The following is an 18,245-nucleotide window of genomic DNA, read 5'->3' as shown; positions in this document are numbered from 1 at the left end:
GAGGTGTTTCAAATTTTAGTAGAAATGTAGGGATGAACTAAATTCAAAACGCCACCTGTCTTATAACAAAAAGGTTTCATCAAAATTTGAAGCGGACTGTCCGCTTCAAAGTTGGACTCTTTTTTAAGTTGGGGAAATCACAGCTGTTTGAGAAAAAAAAACTATTGGCGTCCATTGTTTAGCTTTAAAGATTCTTTTTTTAATTTTTCATTTGTGAAGAAGATATCGCCACGTGTGTTGGAAGATAAGGATCCAAAAATACCCTCTAATAATTGTCATTGTCACATCTGGTTTGGGGTGCGGATAACCATTCTATTTTTTTAATGATCAAACCCACTTTTTATTTATTTTGAAAGGACATGAATGAGAGGAAGTCTAGTACATATAAATGAATTGATTTTATTAGGGTTGCAACTTGGGAAGATCAAATCCGAATCTGATGGTTTCAACCCGACCTTGGGTTAAGTTTGGGCACAATTAGTTAGGACTTGGGTAAAAATAAATTGATCGAACCAAATCAGGTTGGGTCAGCATAGACATCGGGTTGCCCAAACCCGAATTTACTATGATTATAATTTAATTTAATTTTTAAATATCTTTATTTATTTCTCATTCACATTTTAAACTTTAATTAATCAACAACCTTTTTTTTTTCTTCTACTTAATGTTAATTTATAATTTCATGTATATAAAGTTTGAAATATAATTTTAGGACAAATAATTATAAATTTTATATTTCTTTTACATATCACTTATTACATTTGTAATTATCATTATTAAACTATCTAATATTAATAAGGAATGAACTAACCTGATCAACCCAACTTGGATTGGGTTTGGGTTAAGCATGTCATGTCCGAGGTCGGTTTGGGCACAAGCATGGGTTGATGTTTCTCGAGTGTGGATTAGACACAAGTTGATTACTAACCCGACCCAAGTTACAATCCTAAATTTTATTACAAATTTTTATTGGACTTCGTTGATCTAGTTTTAAACTCAAGGTAGGCACCAAATATTTTTTGAAAGCTTCTATTGCCACACCAGCTTTTACTACAAGCACTCTAAGATGTGTGATAATTCTTGGATGATTTCATATGATCTCTTAGCAAAAGTTGGTGTGCCTATAGAATATCTCTTTTTTTTTTTATTCGTCTATCTTTCCATCTTTCCCCACTTCCTCCTTTCCTTGATATTTGCTCTTAGACTAGAAATTAAAAGGAGAGGTGAGCTTTCAATGTATGCGCTGAATATGATGAAATTTCGAGTTTGATAAACTTATCATTTTAATTATCAAACATGTGTTTTCTAATGAATTCATCATTTTTCGTCACTTTTATAATTAACAACGATTTTGTCATATTAGTGATTTTACTGATAATTTATTAACAAATTCATTGATTATAAAAGTGATGAATTTACTAAAAAAAATATGTTTTGAAAATTAAAATGAGCAATGTATTGAACCGGAATTTTGACATATGTTAAGTACGTTTTGGGAAATATCTCTAAAATAGAGGGTCCTTGAATTCAAGGGAGTGTTATAATAAAAAAATTGGTGTGGCATAGTGAAGAAGATAACGTTCAAGAAGAATTCTTATGGATGGAAAAGAAATGCATGTGCTACACACATTGTTTATGTCAAGATTTCTTTAAAATCAACGGCTCAGATGATCCAGTCAAGCAAATGTATTTTAACTTGGGTTGGGTAAATTTTACGATATCTGTACGCGGCTGATGTGGTAAGGGCACAGAACCGTAAATCTTTTCACTATGTATCCCGAAGAAAAAGATCCATGGTTATATGTCCTTACCACGTCAACCGCGTATAAAGAACGTATCATTTACAGCGTGAAGTCAGATGCAAAGAAGTTCTTATTCCCGTTGTCGGTCGACTTTATGGCACAACGTATTTGACTGGGCATCCTTTAATAGAAAGTATCCAATGTATCTAACATACAGAAATTTCGATATATATTACTTTGAAGATGTAGGCTTATTAGTCAACAACTCATTCATCTTACCGTTTATTTAAAAGAAACCCTGACTTGAAAATCGAACGGACCACATACTTCAATCATTCTATGCGTAAGATAATATAATAGGTACCATATCCACCGAATAACTTTGCTTGATAAACGTTTCAACCCTAAAAGCCTCATCTTCAGTTTGAAGGGTTTGAAGTTTTCGAAGCAACGAAAGCCGTCTTGTTACGCGTCTGCAACTTTTATCGATATTTCCGTCTTGTTAGTACAGATTTAGGTACGAAGTTCGTCTTCTTCTTTATCTTCCGATTTTGATCTGTAATATAGCTTGAATTTTATAAGAATTTTTTTTTTTTAATATTTCGATCGAATTAGGATTTTGAGGAATACTGAGGCTTAGCGTTTTTTTATTGGATGGATGAACTAATCTGATTACTTGTGTGAGTTATTTTTTGTAGATGTAATTTTTCTTTATTTTTGTTGCTTTTTTTTGTTACCGATCTGTGGAGTTTGTGTTGGATCTGGTTTGATTTATGCCTGTTTTCGTTGTTTGCTTAGCAGATCGGTAAGATTTTTGAGAGGAATAATCTATTTTTTAAGATCGAATTAGGATTTTGAGGAATATTTAAGCTTAACGTTTTGTTGATTGGATGGAAGAACTAATCTGATTTCGTGATTGAGTTATTTGTTGCAGATATAAAATTTCTTTACTTTTGTTACTTTTTAAAACTGATCTGAGGAGTTTATGTTGGATCTGGCTTCATTTATGTCTTTTTTCGTTTTTTGCTTAGCCGATGTAGCAGTTTGGTAAGATTTTCGAGAGGACTAGTAGTATCTAATTTGTTGTTTTTGGTGATTTTATGTTCGATCTGTTCGAAATTCAAAGTTTTAGTTAAGATCTCTGGGTTTTGAGGGGAATACCATCAAATTTGTTGTGATTTCGGTGATTTGATGTTAGATCTGGTAAAATAATGGAAGTTTAGCCCAGATCTGTGTGTTTCTAGTCATATCTAACTCTATTTCCTTATAAAATTGGTACTAATAAATGATAGAGAGGTGAATTAAACAGGAAAAACTGATCGGCTTGGATCTGACATTTTTTGCAACAAATTTTTTTATAAAAGAATCTTTAAAATAGCAATTTATGCCTCAAAAAATGATGGTCAAAAGAGGCATAGGTTTAATCCTTAGAACTTTCCAAAGGGTAATTCTAGGTGTTTGTTGATTTTTCAGACCATGGTGGGAATCTTCACAGATGATATGTGAAGTTTTTGTTGGATTTGATTTCATTCCGGTCTGACTTCGTTGTTTGCTTAGAAGAGGTAGCATTAGATAAGAATTTCAAGAGGCGTAACATCTAGTTTGTTGTGTGTTTCATGATTTTATATATGTTTATTCAAGATATGAAGTTTTAGTTCAGATCACTCAGTTTACAGAGCAATAAGTTCTAATTTGTTGTGGTTCTGGTGAGATGTTGTAAAATCTGTTACGACGTATAGTGTTAAATCTGTTTAGATATTTAAAAGCTTATATCTTGAGTTTAAACCTTTCGAGTTTTACAAAGAAGTATTTATTCTTGGTGTTTGACAAACCATCTTAGTTCGTGATATTCTTCTGACTATAGTAGCTTTGTAAAAACTCGGATTGTGGGACATTGAATTTAAATTTATTCAATGATTTCAAATTGGTCGAGATCTTATAGATTATCTTATTACCCGTTTACTATGCAACTTCTACACTTTTAAGTTCATCCCGAAAGTTTTATGTTGATTTTATTTGGATAGGAGGTGTTCCATCGATTTATCCTAAAATAAAGTCACCATCTCATTCTCTATCTATTTTATGTCTATTATGGTGGAAAATTCTACTTGTAATTTGTTATAACACTTTAAATTTTTGTGTGTTTGTGTCACTTTTTAAACAGTTATATTAAAATGAGTCGTCCACATGATGGTCACCGACCTTTCTTTCCTTTTGGAAATCCTTTTCGAATGATCTTTCCCAAGGATTCTCACTTGTCTCCAAGTCTGCTTGGATTGTTGAATTCCTTCGAGGGAACCTTAGCTGAAAGGTTGAAAAGGCTCAAGCCGAAAGACAAGAGCGATGTAATTAGCTTATCCTGGATGAAATTGGCAATGGATTCACTTTGTGAAACACACACAGACATCAAAACCCTAATTACAGAGCTTCAGTTCCCCGTCTCTAATTGGGATGAGAAATGGATGGATGTTTACTTGGATAACAGTGTAAGACTTCTCGATATTTGCATTGCCTTCAGTTCTGAGCTCTCCCGACTTAACCAAGGCCAACTATTCCTCCAATGTGTGCAACATGTTTTGGGTGCCTCGAATTCCGTTCCATCCTCGGAGCAGCTTGTACAGGCTCGCTCTTCTCTTGATGATTGGATGCAACATATCAGTTCGAAGAATTCAAAACTTGGGAACTGCTCTAACATTCTAAGTGGGCTTAGTTCATCTTTTTATTTTCCTAAGGTTAAGAACTCGGCCAAAGCAAAGGTTCTGATGCGTGCAATGTATGGTGTCAAGGTTCAAACAATATTCATTTGTAGTGTCTTTGCGTCAGCTTTCTCAAGTTCCCCAAAGATGTTAGTAGATTCACAGACTTCTGATAAATTCTTGTGGGCTGAGGCATTTAATGACCTCCAAGTAGATGTAAATGGAGAGATGAGGAGGTTATTTTCACATGGAAATTTAATAATAGTGAAAGAGCTGGAAGCGGTTGATACTTGTGTCAAGACATTATACCCTCTGGTTAGCAATGGTGTTGGTCCCACAGAGAATGAAATATTGAAGAATTCTGTATCGAATTTGGGAAACAGTGCAGAGAGATCCTCACAAGGGCTGGATCTTCTTAAGAAGGAAGTCGAAGGATTTTTCCAGATTGTTCTTACTGGCCGTGATGCTTTACTTTCTAATTTGAGAGTCGATGGGTTTAACGCTGACCCAAGGCAAGAGAACAACGTTGAAGAGCAAGTTGTCCGATAATCTATGTGAAACTAAAATCTCCTTTGTGTAAAATACATCTTTGTAGCTTTTTTTTTTTCTTTACTTTTCTTTTTCGCCTGATTGGTGAAAGACGAGGAGCTTGTATGATACTGCATGCACCACAATGTCAGGCGCAGCCTCTTGTTATGGTAAGTTGTGTGATGTTGGTATTTATACATAAAATATATAAGTCTTTTTATGTATTCTTAATGAAATATTATAATGCTTTGTATTGCTTCAGTATTTTGTCATCTTTTTTTCCAACAATGCTCTAAGGCTTATCACTTGCAGAGACATGGTTTACGTCAACTGATCATCTGTTTCTCAATCAATGAGGGCATGAAAGTGATGCATCAGAAAAGAGGATTTTAAAATCTCTCTCCACCATATTTGTGTGGATTTTCTTCTCAAGCCTCCTCTTCGCCTTGAGCCGGTACTCAAGGTGATTTTGAGTTCTCTCTTTATTTGTATGCAAGAATCTTTGCTCTATAAGGTTTCTGATTTCATGGCAGGTTCATAGTTCCCAACTTGATCTTGGAGGGTAGAAGAAAAAAGAAGCATAGAAGCAGGTCATGTCTAAAGGGTGTGTAAGGTAGTTGCATCCAACTTGACTTAAACTTTGCCCAAAGCCCTTTCAAATCCATGTTTGGGAGAAAAACATTGGCCCTTTCAAATCAAACGCCTCTCTTTACTTCAAATAACACCTTTTTACCCTCTTGTCTATCTTGATTGAATCTGCTTTAGCATGAGCCATCGTTAGAGAGGGTTCAAAGTGCAAATTTGGTAAGTCAGAGCGTGTTTATTGTTTGTACCCAGTATCGTGCAGTCGTGTTAATTGCTATTCTGGATTCTATTGTAGTGGTTCCGTACTTCAGATTTTTCGTGTCCACTAACGATGGTTCATTTCTTCCTTGATGACCTCAGAAACTAACGTGGAGAAGAACATATCCTGTCTTACTTATCTAGAGACTTCAGTGGCCTATTTGGGAATCCAAAATTTGGGCCAGCTAAGGTCGGTGCTGGTCTCTCTTTTTTTTTTTTTTAATCCTTGTTTGGCAGCTCTGGGCCCTTTCTTTTGGTCGGCGGTTATTACATTGTTACAGCAATAAAATTGGTTGAACTCTAATACGTGTCTTACGAAGACATTTTAAAATAAAACCGATACAATCGATACTGGAAAACTGGAAAGTTTGGGAACAAGTTTCTTATAAAAGCATAGGACCAGTTCAATTTGTAACCAAATTGATTAACAATAAACCACTGGTTGTCAAATTTTTGTTTTTTTGGTTTGTACAAAACCTGATTGAAGCGGATAGGCCACTGTTTTGGACCGGTTTTTAAAATACTGATAACATCAACAGCCCTGATCAATTTAGCAGCTAAATACATCTACTACCTATTCAGTCCATTGCTTTGGTAATGATCTGCTGACAAAGGAAGAGGTTTTTGGTGGGGTGGGCATCTTCACGTGATGGGCCATGCCTTTTCTCCGAGAGTAAAACGCACCTATGGACGTACATGGTCCACCACGTCAAAGTCTGCCCTCTTGTTTTCTCAACCCCTGCTGAGGTCACTCCAGCTCGACTCATTATTATTTTGTAACATAGTTTATACTAAACTTATTATTATTATTATTATTTTTACTTTATTATTATAAAATAAGAGAGATATTAAAATAGAAAAATCAGCATATTCGAGAATAATTAGATGCAACACTAATATAAGAACTTTTTTTAAAAGATAATTTTGACATTTTTATTTATTGGTTTGTGACAGTTTACTTATTTGAAATGAAAATTATCCTCAACAAGGATAAAGATTGAAAATCACATGGATAAATGATCGAAAAAAAAATATTGCTATTGTAATGATTGTGATGGTGTGAAAGTGTAACGAAAGAGAACAAGAGGGGACAAGGTAAGTTGCAATGGGTGGAAATAACGATGATAATGGGATAAAAAGAAGAATTAAGATAATTCGTAGTCCAAGATATTCAAGTCAAAAGATCAAACAATGTTAATAGTGATTTATGGAAATAAATCCTTATAAAATCCTCACACTTCTTGTTGTGAATGTGTATGGGAATCATAGATGCTTTTCATCAAAGATACCTCCCGTCCACTTTCACATTAAAAACTACGATATCTGAGTGGTCATTCCAACACAACTCTATGAGGAAACCTGTGTTTTTTCCTTCCATCTTCATACGTCCTAAACAAGTCTTATAATTGATTAATGTCATCAAGAGAAAAACTTTGATTGTCGGAGGATGAAATCAAAATTGATCTCTACCACCAATATCATGGATACTTGTTCGAAAGCTCTAGTTAAAGAGCCACCTTTTTCATAACTACACTATTATAGATGGAAGTGCTTGCTTTCACATAACTACGATTTTGAATAAATAATACTGAAGAATGACAAAATAACTTAGTTTAAAGTGGCTTTAATGGCTTTCTTCCTTCTTGATTGCTAAGCAAAGAATCTCTATTAGGCATACTATCGAATCCCTTCATTTCTAATTCATTAGCTTACTTGACTTTTAGTTTGCCAAACTACAAAAGATAACAGGTTTAATGTGACAATTTCACCGGTTTAAAGTGAAATTGTCACTTCAAACCTGTAAAATAGTCACTTTAAAAACGTCCGAATTCGTCATCGTTCTCATTTTGGTAATTTATATGAACAATGAGCCAGAATCGTAGATTTGTCCAAAGTTGAACACTTTTTTGTAAATATCTCTAAAGTTTATTAAAGAGATTCGTTAGCTTACTTGATTTCTTGCTTGCAAAACTATAAAAGATAAAGCTGGTTAAAGAGCTTGAGTCTTGTAAAGCTTACAATGTTTCTTCCTAACTACCTTTCATTTATGAGCTTATTCATTCTCTCTAAAGTCTCCTTTGCTTTACTTACAAGACTGCTATCATTCAAGATCTGTATAAATAGTTACAGTTTATAAAGAGAGCCCTGGAATTGAATTACTAGCTTGAATGAGCTATCTATCAGTTTTTAAAACTTCCTTGGTCTTTGCCTTGTTTCTCTACCGGATTACCATGACATTCAAGAGTGAGATTAAGGATCGTATAGGACGTTACAACACATACCAAACATCCTCTTTTATCTTTTGTCAAAAGTAAGAAAATAGGATAATAATGGGTTGGTCTCCATTGTTATTGGTGAAAGTTTTTCTCATTCGAAGGTGTTATCGAGTCCTTTCAAAGTTGATATCATGACCCGGATTTAAAGTCCACCTTCACCTATTAATTACTAACCACTACTGGCTTGCTTCTAAAAACTAGAGTTTAATTGCATTTGGAAAAACATGTGTGTGCATGTGGAGAAGGAGGAGAGGAGATTAGGTTGGCCTAATGTGTGAGAGTTTTTTCCTTTTTTTTAGGATAATTGGAGTGTTTGGATCCATAGACTCGAGTAGTATGGGCAAGGCAATTGATCTTTTATAATATTATATCTCTGCCAAATCCCCCGGATACATGTAATACTCCACCAACCACACACGACAAGCAAGACGAGATAAATACTCGTGGGTGGCCAACAAAGGGGAAGAAGAACTCAAGACCTCTGCCTACTTTGGAGGGATGTCCTCTCTACTACACTTATACTCGTTGGTTTGGCTCGTGTGAGGTTACTCGTTCTTTTTAATATAAAATAATAATAAAAAACTTGTAACTAGTGACTAACCATCTAGCATTCCATCCAATGATAAAAAATAGTAATAACTTTTTGAATATAAATATATATATATATATATATATATTAATAAATAATTTTAAATGATAGCAGATACTCAAGAGCATTTCTCACTTATTAAGTTAATAAAATTTTAAAATATATAAATTTAATACCTAACAACAACTCTAGATCCAAAAAATCACTTCATTAACAGTCTACCCAAAAGTTCAATAATGGGATCATTATGTACTTGTGATTCTTACAAAAGTGATTCTATATTACTTCTGTTAGAAGCAAACCCTCCACAAACAAGGCCTTAGTTTTCATAATTTTTGTTAATTATTTACAACGTGTGGTGGGAATTAAGGCCGCGTCAAGCCAATGTGGTGCGTGTGGAGGCCCCTCCACCTCTCCTTGCTCCTTTCACTTGACACGTGCTGTCGTACCTTAAGAACACCTCAATCATCTCCCTAGCTTTCACCCTTCATTCTTATTTGAAACTCCAAAAATGCCACTGAGGATAAACCATTGTGGTTGACCTCCACGTAACTTTCTCTTCTTTAATTATTATATGAAGAGTCGGTCTGACGTGGCAAGGGCATAGATCTGTTGATCGATTTCTTCGAGATACATAAGGAATCGATTAACGATTCTTGGCCTTTGTCACATCCGACTGAGTGAAAATACTCGGATCAGAAAATCATTAACTTAAATTGAAAAGATTTCTTACACAATAATTATTTTATAAATGTGATTTTCTGCCTCTATTTTTTCACACGCTTTTTGTATGTTTCTTGATCTGGCAATTACAGAATCATAAATCTTTTTCTTGAGTATACTGATGAGAATATATGAAAAAAGAGAGTCCAACTATCACGACTCTTATTTTATGGACCCAAATTTTAAAGCGATTAATATTTAAAAACCAACATTGATTTTGTTATTTATTATATGACAATAATGTCGAATCTCATGCATCTAAGGTGAAAGATTGAAATTCTCTTCACACACCTCACACACATGTCATGTAAGTCACAATCTAAGAAATTAATGCCTAAATATCTCATTTTGAAAATTTCCTCGAATTGTGGCTTGTGTGGCATGTGTTAAGGTATGAGAGGAGGGTTTCAATCCTCCACCTTGGGTGCATACAATTTGGATAATTAAAATTAAAATGTTAGATTGTTCAATGTTTTCTAAAATCATTGGACCATCTAACATTTTACCTTTTTATCTTTACAATCTCTTATATCCTCTGCATTGCTTTTTTCCTACAGTTCCAATTGTTTTAAATAGTTGAGATATCTTCACATAAACAAAAAAAATCTAAATAAAATCTGTTCAAATTGAAGAGTTCATGGATTGTTCATTTTAAAAACCTTTGATTTTGATTTTAAATAAGTTTTTTTTTTAGAGTGTGTGTGTGGGGGGATCTTTTTAGAATCTGATATGTACTTAAAAATGTAGATTATTTGATTGTTATAGATTTTCAAAATAACCCAATCAAGACTATAAAAAAAAAAACCAATGTAGGGATAAGAAAAGAGTATTACATGTGTTCTATTCTCTCTAAATCAGACATAATCCAATTACTCTATTCCATGGATTTTGTAGCTACTTGGCTCTTATTTCCTTTGTACGTCACTTGATTAAAAGTTAATCTCATAAACTTGAAGATCAAAATACGTCAGAGAAATATTTCAATCTTTTCTTTTGCATATAAAAATCCCCTTCATTCTATTGTTTATTATTTTTGTGTAATTTTCTCATAATCTTTCCATTTTCTTATCTGTTTTTATTATTATTTTATTTGTATTTTTTCTTCTTTTCACTATTTCTAAAAATAATATTTCATCTCTTCTTATCTTAAAAAGATTCAAAATTAAATTTAATTATTGATAATTTTGTGAAGGGATAAAATTTATTATTTTACTTCCACAAAATTATCTCTTTTGGTTCGACATGTCGGCCAAACCCTCTAAAAGTGGAGGGAAAAGTTTATAGGAGTGTTTTATATTTAACCGACAATGAGATCGAATGAAAAATATTAGAGTATGATTCGCTCTTCAATCATTTAATATTTCGTCATTCTTTTGCAAAGTTCAAAGGGCATAGGGGTATTACTGTAATTTTTGAGAAACAACAGTGGCATTTTCACCAGTAAAATTCCACTATAAAACCTACACTTGATTCAGGCCTCTCTCCCTCCCTTAGGTTACTGTGTCTCGTGAGTTCTTCAAGCTCTCGACAGATCGTCCATGGCGGCCGGTATATCCGTCGCTACGAGCGCCAAATCATTCCGTTTCGATCGAAATCCTTTCTTGGGCTCGAAACCCACCTCCTTCATTAGTCCCTCTTCACTATTCTCCCCCTTCATTAGACGTCCATATAGAATTTTTCCAGAGAAGAGAAATTTGACCTTAACAGTCTGCTTCGTTACAGAAGAGAATAAACAAGAAATTTCTAGAATAATCGAAGAGGATAAGACGACCCGAGAGAGTTCACACGAGTCGAATCAGATCTCAGCACGTGTGGCCCTAAGATTAGCAAAGAAGAAATCGGAACGCTACACTTACCTTGTTGCAGCTATAATGTCTAGTTTTGGAATCACTTCGATGGCCGCCGCAGCCGTTTATTACAGATTTTCTTGGCAAATGGAGGTCTTTTTCCCCCCTCTCTCTCTCTCTCTCTTGTTGCATTTGGTGTTTCTAATTCTGGGTTTTTTTCATACTTCAGGGTGGAGCAATCCCTTTTTCAGAAATGTTTGGTACATTTGCTCTATCTATAGGCGCTGCTGTAAGTTTTTTTTTTTCACCAAAATTGAAGAAAACCCTTTGAAAATTAGGTTTAAAAACATGGGTGTTTGGGTACTCTGGTGTTGATGGATATTGGGTGTTACTGATTTTAAGGTGGGGATGGAGTTTTGGGCTAGATGGGCTCACAAAGCGCTTTGGCACGCTTCTTTGTGGCACATGCACGAGGTTCGATTGTCATCTTAATTTCAAATTTTAATCTTTTTAGCCATATTTGATTGGTTGATTGATGGGTTTTGTTCGAATTTTTTAATTGCAGTCTCACCATCGTCCCAGAGATGGTCCATTCGAACTTAACGATGTCTTCGCCATAATTAACGCTGTTCCAGCCATTGCTCTTCTCGCTTTTGGATTCTTCCACAAAGGTCTCCTTCCTGGTCTCTGCTTTGGCGCTGTGAGTCTCTCTCTCTCTCTCTCTCTCTCGAATCGAAGGTGAAGGCCTTGGAGCCAAGTTACCGTTTTTTTACATTTGTATTATTGGTGGGTCTATTTGAAGTTTGCTCATTTCACCCAATTGCTCGCTATACCCACCTTAACTTTAAAATATCCCTTTGTACACACCTATTTATCTGTTTTAACCTCCCTTGCTTATTGCACACACTTAAAAAGTACGAACCATCTCTCTCTCACTCTTTCTCATTTCTTCTTCTTCTTTTCATCTTAGAAAGATTTCAATGAGGGTTTTAAGCTTTGATTTTACTTGTTTTTCTTACCTCAACACTTCCACTAGAATCGAAGTCGTTCACATGAGAAAGTTTCATTTGTATAATGATCGATAAAAAATTTTGTTCAGTAGATACTTATCAAACCTTTTTTGATAATATTTGGTAGGTACTTATTGAATTTGCTAAAACAAATGTGGTTTGAACCTACCCAATAGAATTATTAAAAAATCTTCGACTCAAAATCATAATTTTGAGATTTTAATAGTGATTTTTCCATTTCCTTAGACTCAAAATCGTCATTTTAAGATTTTAATAGTGAATTTTCTATCTTCATTGATTCAACCTCTTCAACCTTTCACAAAACTCATAATAACAATAATAATAATAATAATAATAACAATAAGAGGAAGAAGAAGTGGGTTTTGGATTTTTGTTCAGTAGGTGATGATGGTTACAACTAACAAAAATGCAAGGGTACAATGGTATCTTTCTTTTTTTTATGCAAAAGTCACTTAAGTGAGTGAAATGAGGCATCTCGATGTGTGCAAATAGACCCACCCTTGCATTAAGTCATTAAAAGTGTGACTAAAGGTAATTTAAGAAAGGTTCTATTGCCACACCAACTTTTGCTAACACCATCCCAAACATGTGCTAATTCTTTGGTGATTTACATATGAGAATTGGGGTGGGGTTAGCAAAGAGTTGGTTTTGCAATAGAATATCTCATAATTTAAACAGTCCCCTTTGGTGCTTAGTAAATATTTGAGATGCCCCTAAGTTTTCACTTTTCATACTGACCTTGGTCTTCTCTAAGAAATTAATGAAAAGTGACCTAAATGCCCTCATCTTCAGCCTTTAGCCAAGAGCTCTGATTTTTCTTCCCGAAACCATGCACCAAAAATTTTGAGTGGTCATATAAGCTCCCATATTCAAAATTGCATCCCACGACCACGTAATCAACTTGCTTGGTTATCAAAATTACAAAAGTATCCTATTTCACTATGTAATCTTTAAATAATCAATATTTTAAATTACATATAGCCCCCCCTCTCCTCCTTTTATTTATTTTTAATAAGTGTGGCTTGTTGTTTAATAAAATGTAACATATTTCTTCTTCTTCTTTATATATATATTTTTTGATTGGGAAAAATTTGCAGGGTCTTGGAATAACAGTGTTTGGAATAGCCTACATGTTTGTACACGATGGACTTGTCCACCGAAGATTCCCAGTGGGGCCCATTGCCAACGTACCCTATTTCCGGAAAGTTGCTGCGGCCCATCAAGTAAAGATACAAACCACACAATGTGTTCCATTCTAAAGTTTTCTAGAAAAAACTAACACTAACATCCATCTGTTTTTGTCTTTTTATGTATTTTAGATCCATCACTACGACAAATTCAATGGAGTCCCATATGGGCTTTTCCTTGGACCCAAGGTGGGCCTTCTTCTACTTTTTTTTTTTTTTTTTTTTGTAATTTTTATTGAGATAGGTAGAAGTGATGGTGATTTGAGACTAATTTTTAATTTTTTGTTGTAGGAATTAGAAGAGGTAGGAGGTGTGGAAGAATTAGAGAAGGAGATTAATAGGAGAATAAAGCTATCTAATGGTTCATGAAAAGTAGTACTTGATGGGGGTCCATATGAGTGTATTATTGGTGTCACGGTTGATAAGTATACACGTGATAATGGGTTTTGATACAGTGTATCTCATGTAAGGAGAGAGTTCTGTATACTATATTGCTGTAACATAAGAGGCTAAATGGGGATAAAGAGTGAACAACACATTTGATCTGATTGTAATTGTTCATTAACCATACGCATGTTTGAATTTACAATTGAGATCAACGAGATACAAAATATGGATATTGTCAAGGATTTTTTTTTTTTTTTTTTTGAAATCCACGTAACACATGATCTAGGCCATGAGCTATTTAAATTTGATGATTTTCTCCGATATATGATGCCGATGTGCTGTTTAAATATCATAAAATATTTTTATAATCACGCCCCAATCCTATAGAAGTTTTCCAATGCCCAAAATATTTAGTCAGGAGGTCACCCAATTTCGAACATATAGAACAAACCCTTGACTTAGATTTTGCAATACACGACCAAGAGTGTTGACGAGATTATCTCAAAGAATACGTGTGTTTTAACATATAGCGTGACGAATCGGTTGATAACAAGATCCCTTGACAAGTGGTTGTCATGTGGAACAAGTTATACCAGAAACGTTGAAATCAATATGTATTGATGATGTGTCTGAATACAATACGGGTAGGACAACATACAATAAGGATCATAACTATATAAACAATTAAAAATGTATGAAAAAAAAAATTTCCTGAAAAAATACCTAGACTTTTCTAAAATGTTTACTAAATTAGAGTCCTTGAAGGTATTAAATTGTATGCATCTCAAGAATAATCAATGCTGATTTTGATGAGCGGCTAAGTGTGTATCTTGAGGTGTATTGATCTTCATCTAAGATCTTACACGACATAGTTAATAAGGAAATATTTGAATTCGATCCCATTCAGACGAATCCTATCTCACCTATCTTAAGATGGAAAGTCTCCCTAATTAATAGATAATTTTTTCTTAATTTGATTATGAATCGTGATAAATTAACATGCTAAAATGTGCATAATTGATGTGGCAAGTGCAAAATTGGGATACACAAGGACAAAAGATCAATGATTCTATGACTTGCCACATCAACTACATACAGATCACGTATGTTTTTGCCATTAGTCTCTGACATACTCCTCTACCCTCTTGACATGGCATGTGACAGAATCGTAGATTTTATTTTTTCGGGATGCACAATTGTACATCCCCATAAACATGTATAATTGTGTATTTCGAGAAAGAAAATCTTCGATTCTATAACATGCCACGCAAGGAGAGTGTGTTAGGAGGGGAGAGTCAGAAAATCATTATTCTTTATAATTTATTTATTTATTTATTTATGTTTGTGTATTATTTACACGTCTTCCCTACATGATCCATTCCAATCCAATGAGGGAGGGTGTATTATTAAATGGAACTGTGAGACTTCTTGTCAAATTATGGTAGAAAACGAACAAATAAAAGCGGGTATATGTGAATTGACAAAAATGACCCTATCAGAATTTAGCTCTCATAAGTTGCGCATAAAAGTGGACTTTAACGCGTTTGCAATCAAACCAAAAAGCAGAGGTAAAGAAAACGATAGACGTGTGAAATAGGGTGACTAACAAATAGTGATACGTGTTCGACTCTCATTTGAGGCTTGGACAGATAATCTTCCCACCACCGTCCAAACACAAAAAAAAATCATTTTAAAACGAATTTGTGCTTCGTGACAACGGTTTTGACCACATAAAAAAATATTTTCCTCTATATTTTTATTTTTTATAATCGGGCATCACTGTTGACAGCAGATTAGGCCCATATTTAACCTTTGCCCAGTTCAGAAACCATGATCTTATCCAAGGATTAGTTTCGGGGCACGTGCAACACTTGCACATCACATGTAACAGGTGAGGGTGCACCCTCGCGATTGGTCCCTAAGGAATTAATGTTCATATTAGATATCGAACTCACTACTTACAGGCATTAACAATTTATCGATCTGAAATTACCATTTTTTTTTCTTCCACTTCATGTTACAAATCTCATGTACATGAACTTTTTTTGTGAACCGTAGATCATTTGCCTTGGGATACATAGAACCATAAATATTTTCTTGTGTATTCAGAGGTAAATGTTCTACGGTGCTATGATGAGGGTGTATGTCAGGGGGCAGGGGTGGGCGGGGTCAGTTTATCACGTCTAATGATAAATTGATTCCCTCTCTGACATATTCCCCCTCTGCTTTCTTGACATGGCATGTGCATAGAATCATAGATTTTTTCCTTGAAATACACAATTGCATGTATTTATGGGGATGTGCAGTAGTGTATCCTGAGGAAAGTCTATGGTTCTACGCACATGTCACACTAGGAGGATAGAGGGGGAGTCAAAATATCACGACTCTTTTTTTATACATATAAATATTTCAAACTTAGTAAGACCTTTGTTCGATTCATTTTTGATACTTGCAAAGAACATCATACTTGCTAAAACTACAAAAAGAAGAAAATCCCAAACTCTTATCTCGTAATACTTATGATCTATAGGATTTAATCGTCTTTTGAGAATATGTTTCAAATTTCTTACTAATTTTGCCTAATGACATCCTTCGCTTGTTGAATCAAGGAGTCAAATTGTTGGTCAAGAAATTCTACTTCTTTGTCAAGACGATCTTGAATCATCTGATAAGGAGTTGGTTTAGGGTGTACGAATTATCCTAGTCACGGGTGAAAACAAGATTTTACCCACATGGGGATAACTAAGAGTGGAAAAAACTTTTGTGGGGGCATTAGTGGCAGATTTCTTTATTTGACGTTTTTATCTGTACCAATAGTTTACATATCCTTAGTAGACTTTGAAATTCTTCTGGGGGCAAGTGCCTCCGATCCAATTGGGCTGAGGGGGGTCAGATGGGGATAGGGTTCTTTGTTGCGAGACGTATTGAAATAGGATAATTGTATTTGCCCAACACCTAAAACATCAACAAAAATGTGAAATATGATAAAGAAAGTGATGAAACTAATCTCATTGGTATTTATATATGTTAGAACTTGGGGCGCGTAGGCCAGTATGATTGCTTCATCATCTAGGTTTAATACCTCAAAATAGTTTAGTCAAATCGCCAAAACTAATCATCTATCATGCACCCTGGCATTGATCAAGTTTATATCACATTGATAACCTATCAACATGAGTGGTCGATGTACATCATGTCCACCGTGGAGCGCCACATGACTTACCATGCATAGTGATGTTTGCAGGTGTTAGCTAACTTAGTTGGTAAAGTCTTTTGTATGATAATATCATAAACCTGGGTTCAAATCTTGTTAGTATCGAGTTACTGAGCTCAATATAACAAACTTACCAGTAATTAAAAAAACATAGTAACGTGAAATGTTATTAGGCAGATCTATATATTTAATGTTTGACCATCATACTAGGTAATCTTCATGGCATGCCAGCGTACAAGTCACACTTCATGCCAAACCACTAAGATCCAAAATGTGTCATCCACATATAATCATCTATGTGGTGGAGAAAGAAGTTCGAGATCCTCATAGGCGTTTTTAATCACAAACGGGGTTAAGGAGCACATGCGACCATGTGGGCCTAGTGAAGATGACATATCAGAGTCAAGTGTGTGTGTGTGTGCACCCATTATGGCCAAGTGAAGCTCTGAAGGTGATCATGAGGTCAAGTGTGTTTCCAAGGAGGTCAAGTGTGCCCACGAGGTAGATGGGCCCGGTCGTATGCAGTCAATTTGAAGTTGTTGAGCCTAGTAGGTCCAAGTGCATGTCGCAGATGAGATCAATTTGGACAACAGCCCAACAAAGACAACAATTGGAGTAAGCCGAACACAAATAGTGGACTCGATCGTATTTAACCACGCAGCCACCTATGCGTGACATGTGGGCTGAACATGGCAACAAGTCCTACGTGTGTGTGACCATCCGAGTCAAGCACACGTGTCATCCAGAGCGAGTGCGCATGTGGATATATACTCATAAAACAAAATTTAACTATCAGAACAAAATGCCCCTAAAGTTAAAAACACTATAGAGCTGGATAAATTATGCTTGAGTTTTTCGTTTTGGAACCAGATGGCGGCCCAAGCCCACTAAAGTGGTTCGTTAGAGGCCCATACCCAACCCTTAACCGGTCCACCAAGACCTCGGTTGTTGGTTAAGTTACCCAACACCTGGCGCACAGATCTCAGCTCCCATATAAAAACGAGTTGTGCGCCTATTATGTTTGCTCTCCGCACCCACTTAAGAAAAAAGAAATATATTTTTACCATTTTTCGTACACCCACCATCTTCTCTATCTATGAAAAAGTTCAAATCATTTTCTCTTTCCATTATCTTATTCTCTCCACCATCTCTCTCTTTCTCTCCCTCCCTCAATCATTTTGTTTTTTTTCTTTTTCAAATTCATATCTTTTTGAGTTTTTGAGAGGTTGAATCAATAAAAAT

At 34.9% G+C, this 18,245-nt stretch overlaps 2 protein-coding genes across 3 annotated transcripts; both read left to right on the top strand.

Moving 5' to 3' along the window:
- Positions 1 to 2,100: 2,100 nt before the first annotated feature.
- Positions 2,101 to 5,227, top strand: LOC147393747 (protein BPS1, chloroplastic-like). 2 transcript variants are annotated; one of them, XM_086455363.1, is made up of 2 exons: positions 2,101 to 2,259; positions 3,907 to 5,227. In XM_086455363.1, the coding sequence occupies exon 2, from the start codon at positions 3,917 to 3,919 to the stop codon at positions 4,985 to 4,987; it is 1,071 nt and encodes a 356-aa protein (XP_086311489.1). In that variant the 5' UTR covers positions 2,101 to 2,259; positions 3,907 to 3,916; the 3' UTR covers positions 4,988 to 5,227. The 2 variants fall into 2 exon arrangements, with proteins under 2 accessions (XP_086311489.1, XP_086311490.1); XM_086455364.1 differs by lacking the exon at positions 2,101 to 2,259 and adding an exon at positions 2,279 to 2,422 and having other exon boundaries at positions 3,907 to 5,014.
- A 5,638-nt stretch (positions 5,228 to 10,865) lies between these two features.
- LOC147393746 (beta-carotene hydroxylase 2, chloroplastic-like) lies at positions 10,866 to 14,042 on the top strand. The gene is made up of 7 exons (XM_086456639.1): positions 10,866 to 11,337; positions 11,414 to 11,473; positions 11,587 to 11,658; positions 11,750 to 11,884; positions 13,313 to 13,438; positions 13,535 to 13,591; positions 13,694 to 14,042. Exons 1-7 carry the CDS (start codon positions 10,936 to 10,938, stop codon positions 13,769 to 13,771), a joined length of 930 nt encoding a protein of 309 aa, XP_086312765.1. The 5' UTR covers positions 10,866 to 10,935; the 3' UTR covers positions 13,772 to 14,042.
- Positions 14,043 to 18,245: the final 4,203 nt, after the last annotated feature.

The sequence above is a fragment of the Akebia trifoliata genome, chromosome 10 (genome assembly GCF_017979445.1).
Source record: "Akebia trifoliata isolate Shusen 1 chromosome 10, ASM1797944v1, whole genome shotgun sequence".
Taxonomy (NCBI): Eukaryota; Viridiplantae; Streptophyta; class Magnoliopsida; order Ranunculales; family Lardizabalaceae; genus Akebia; species Akebia trifoliata.
This window is presented reverse-complemented; position numbering and strand designations above follow the sequence as displayed.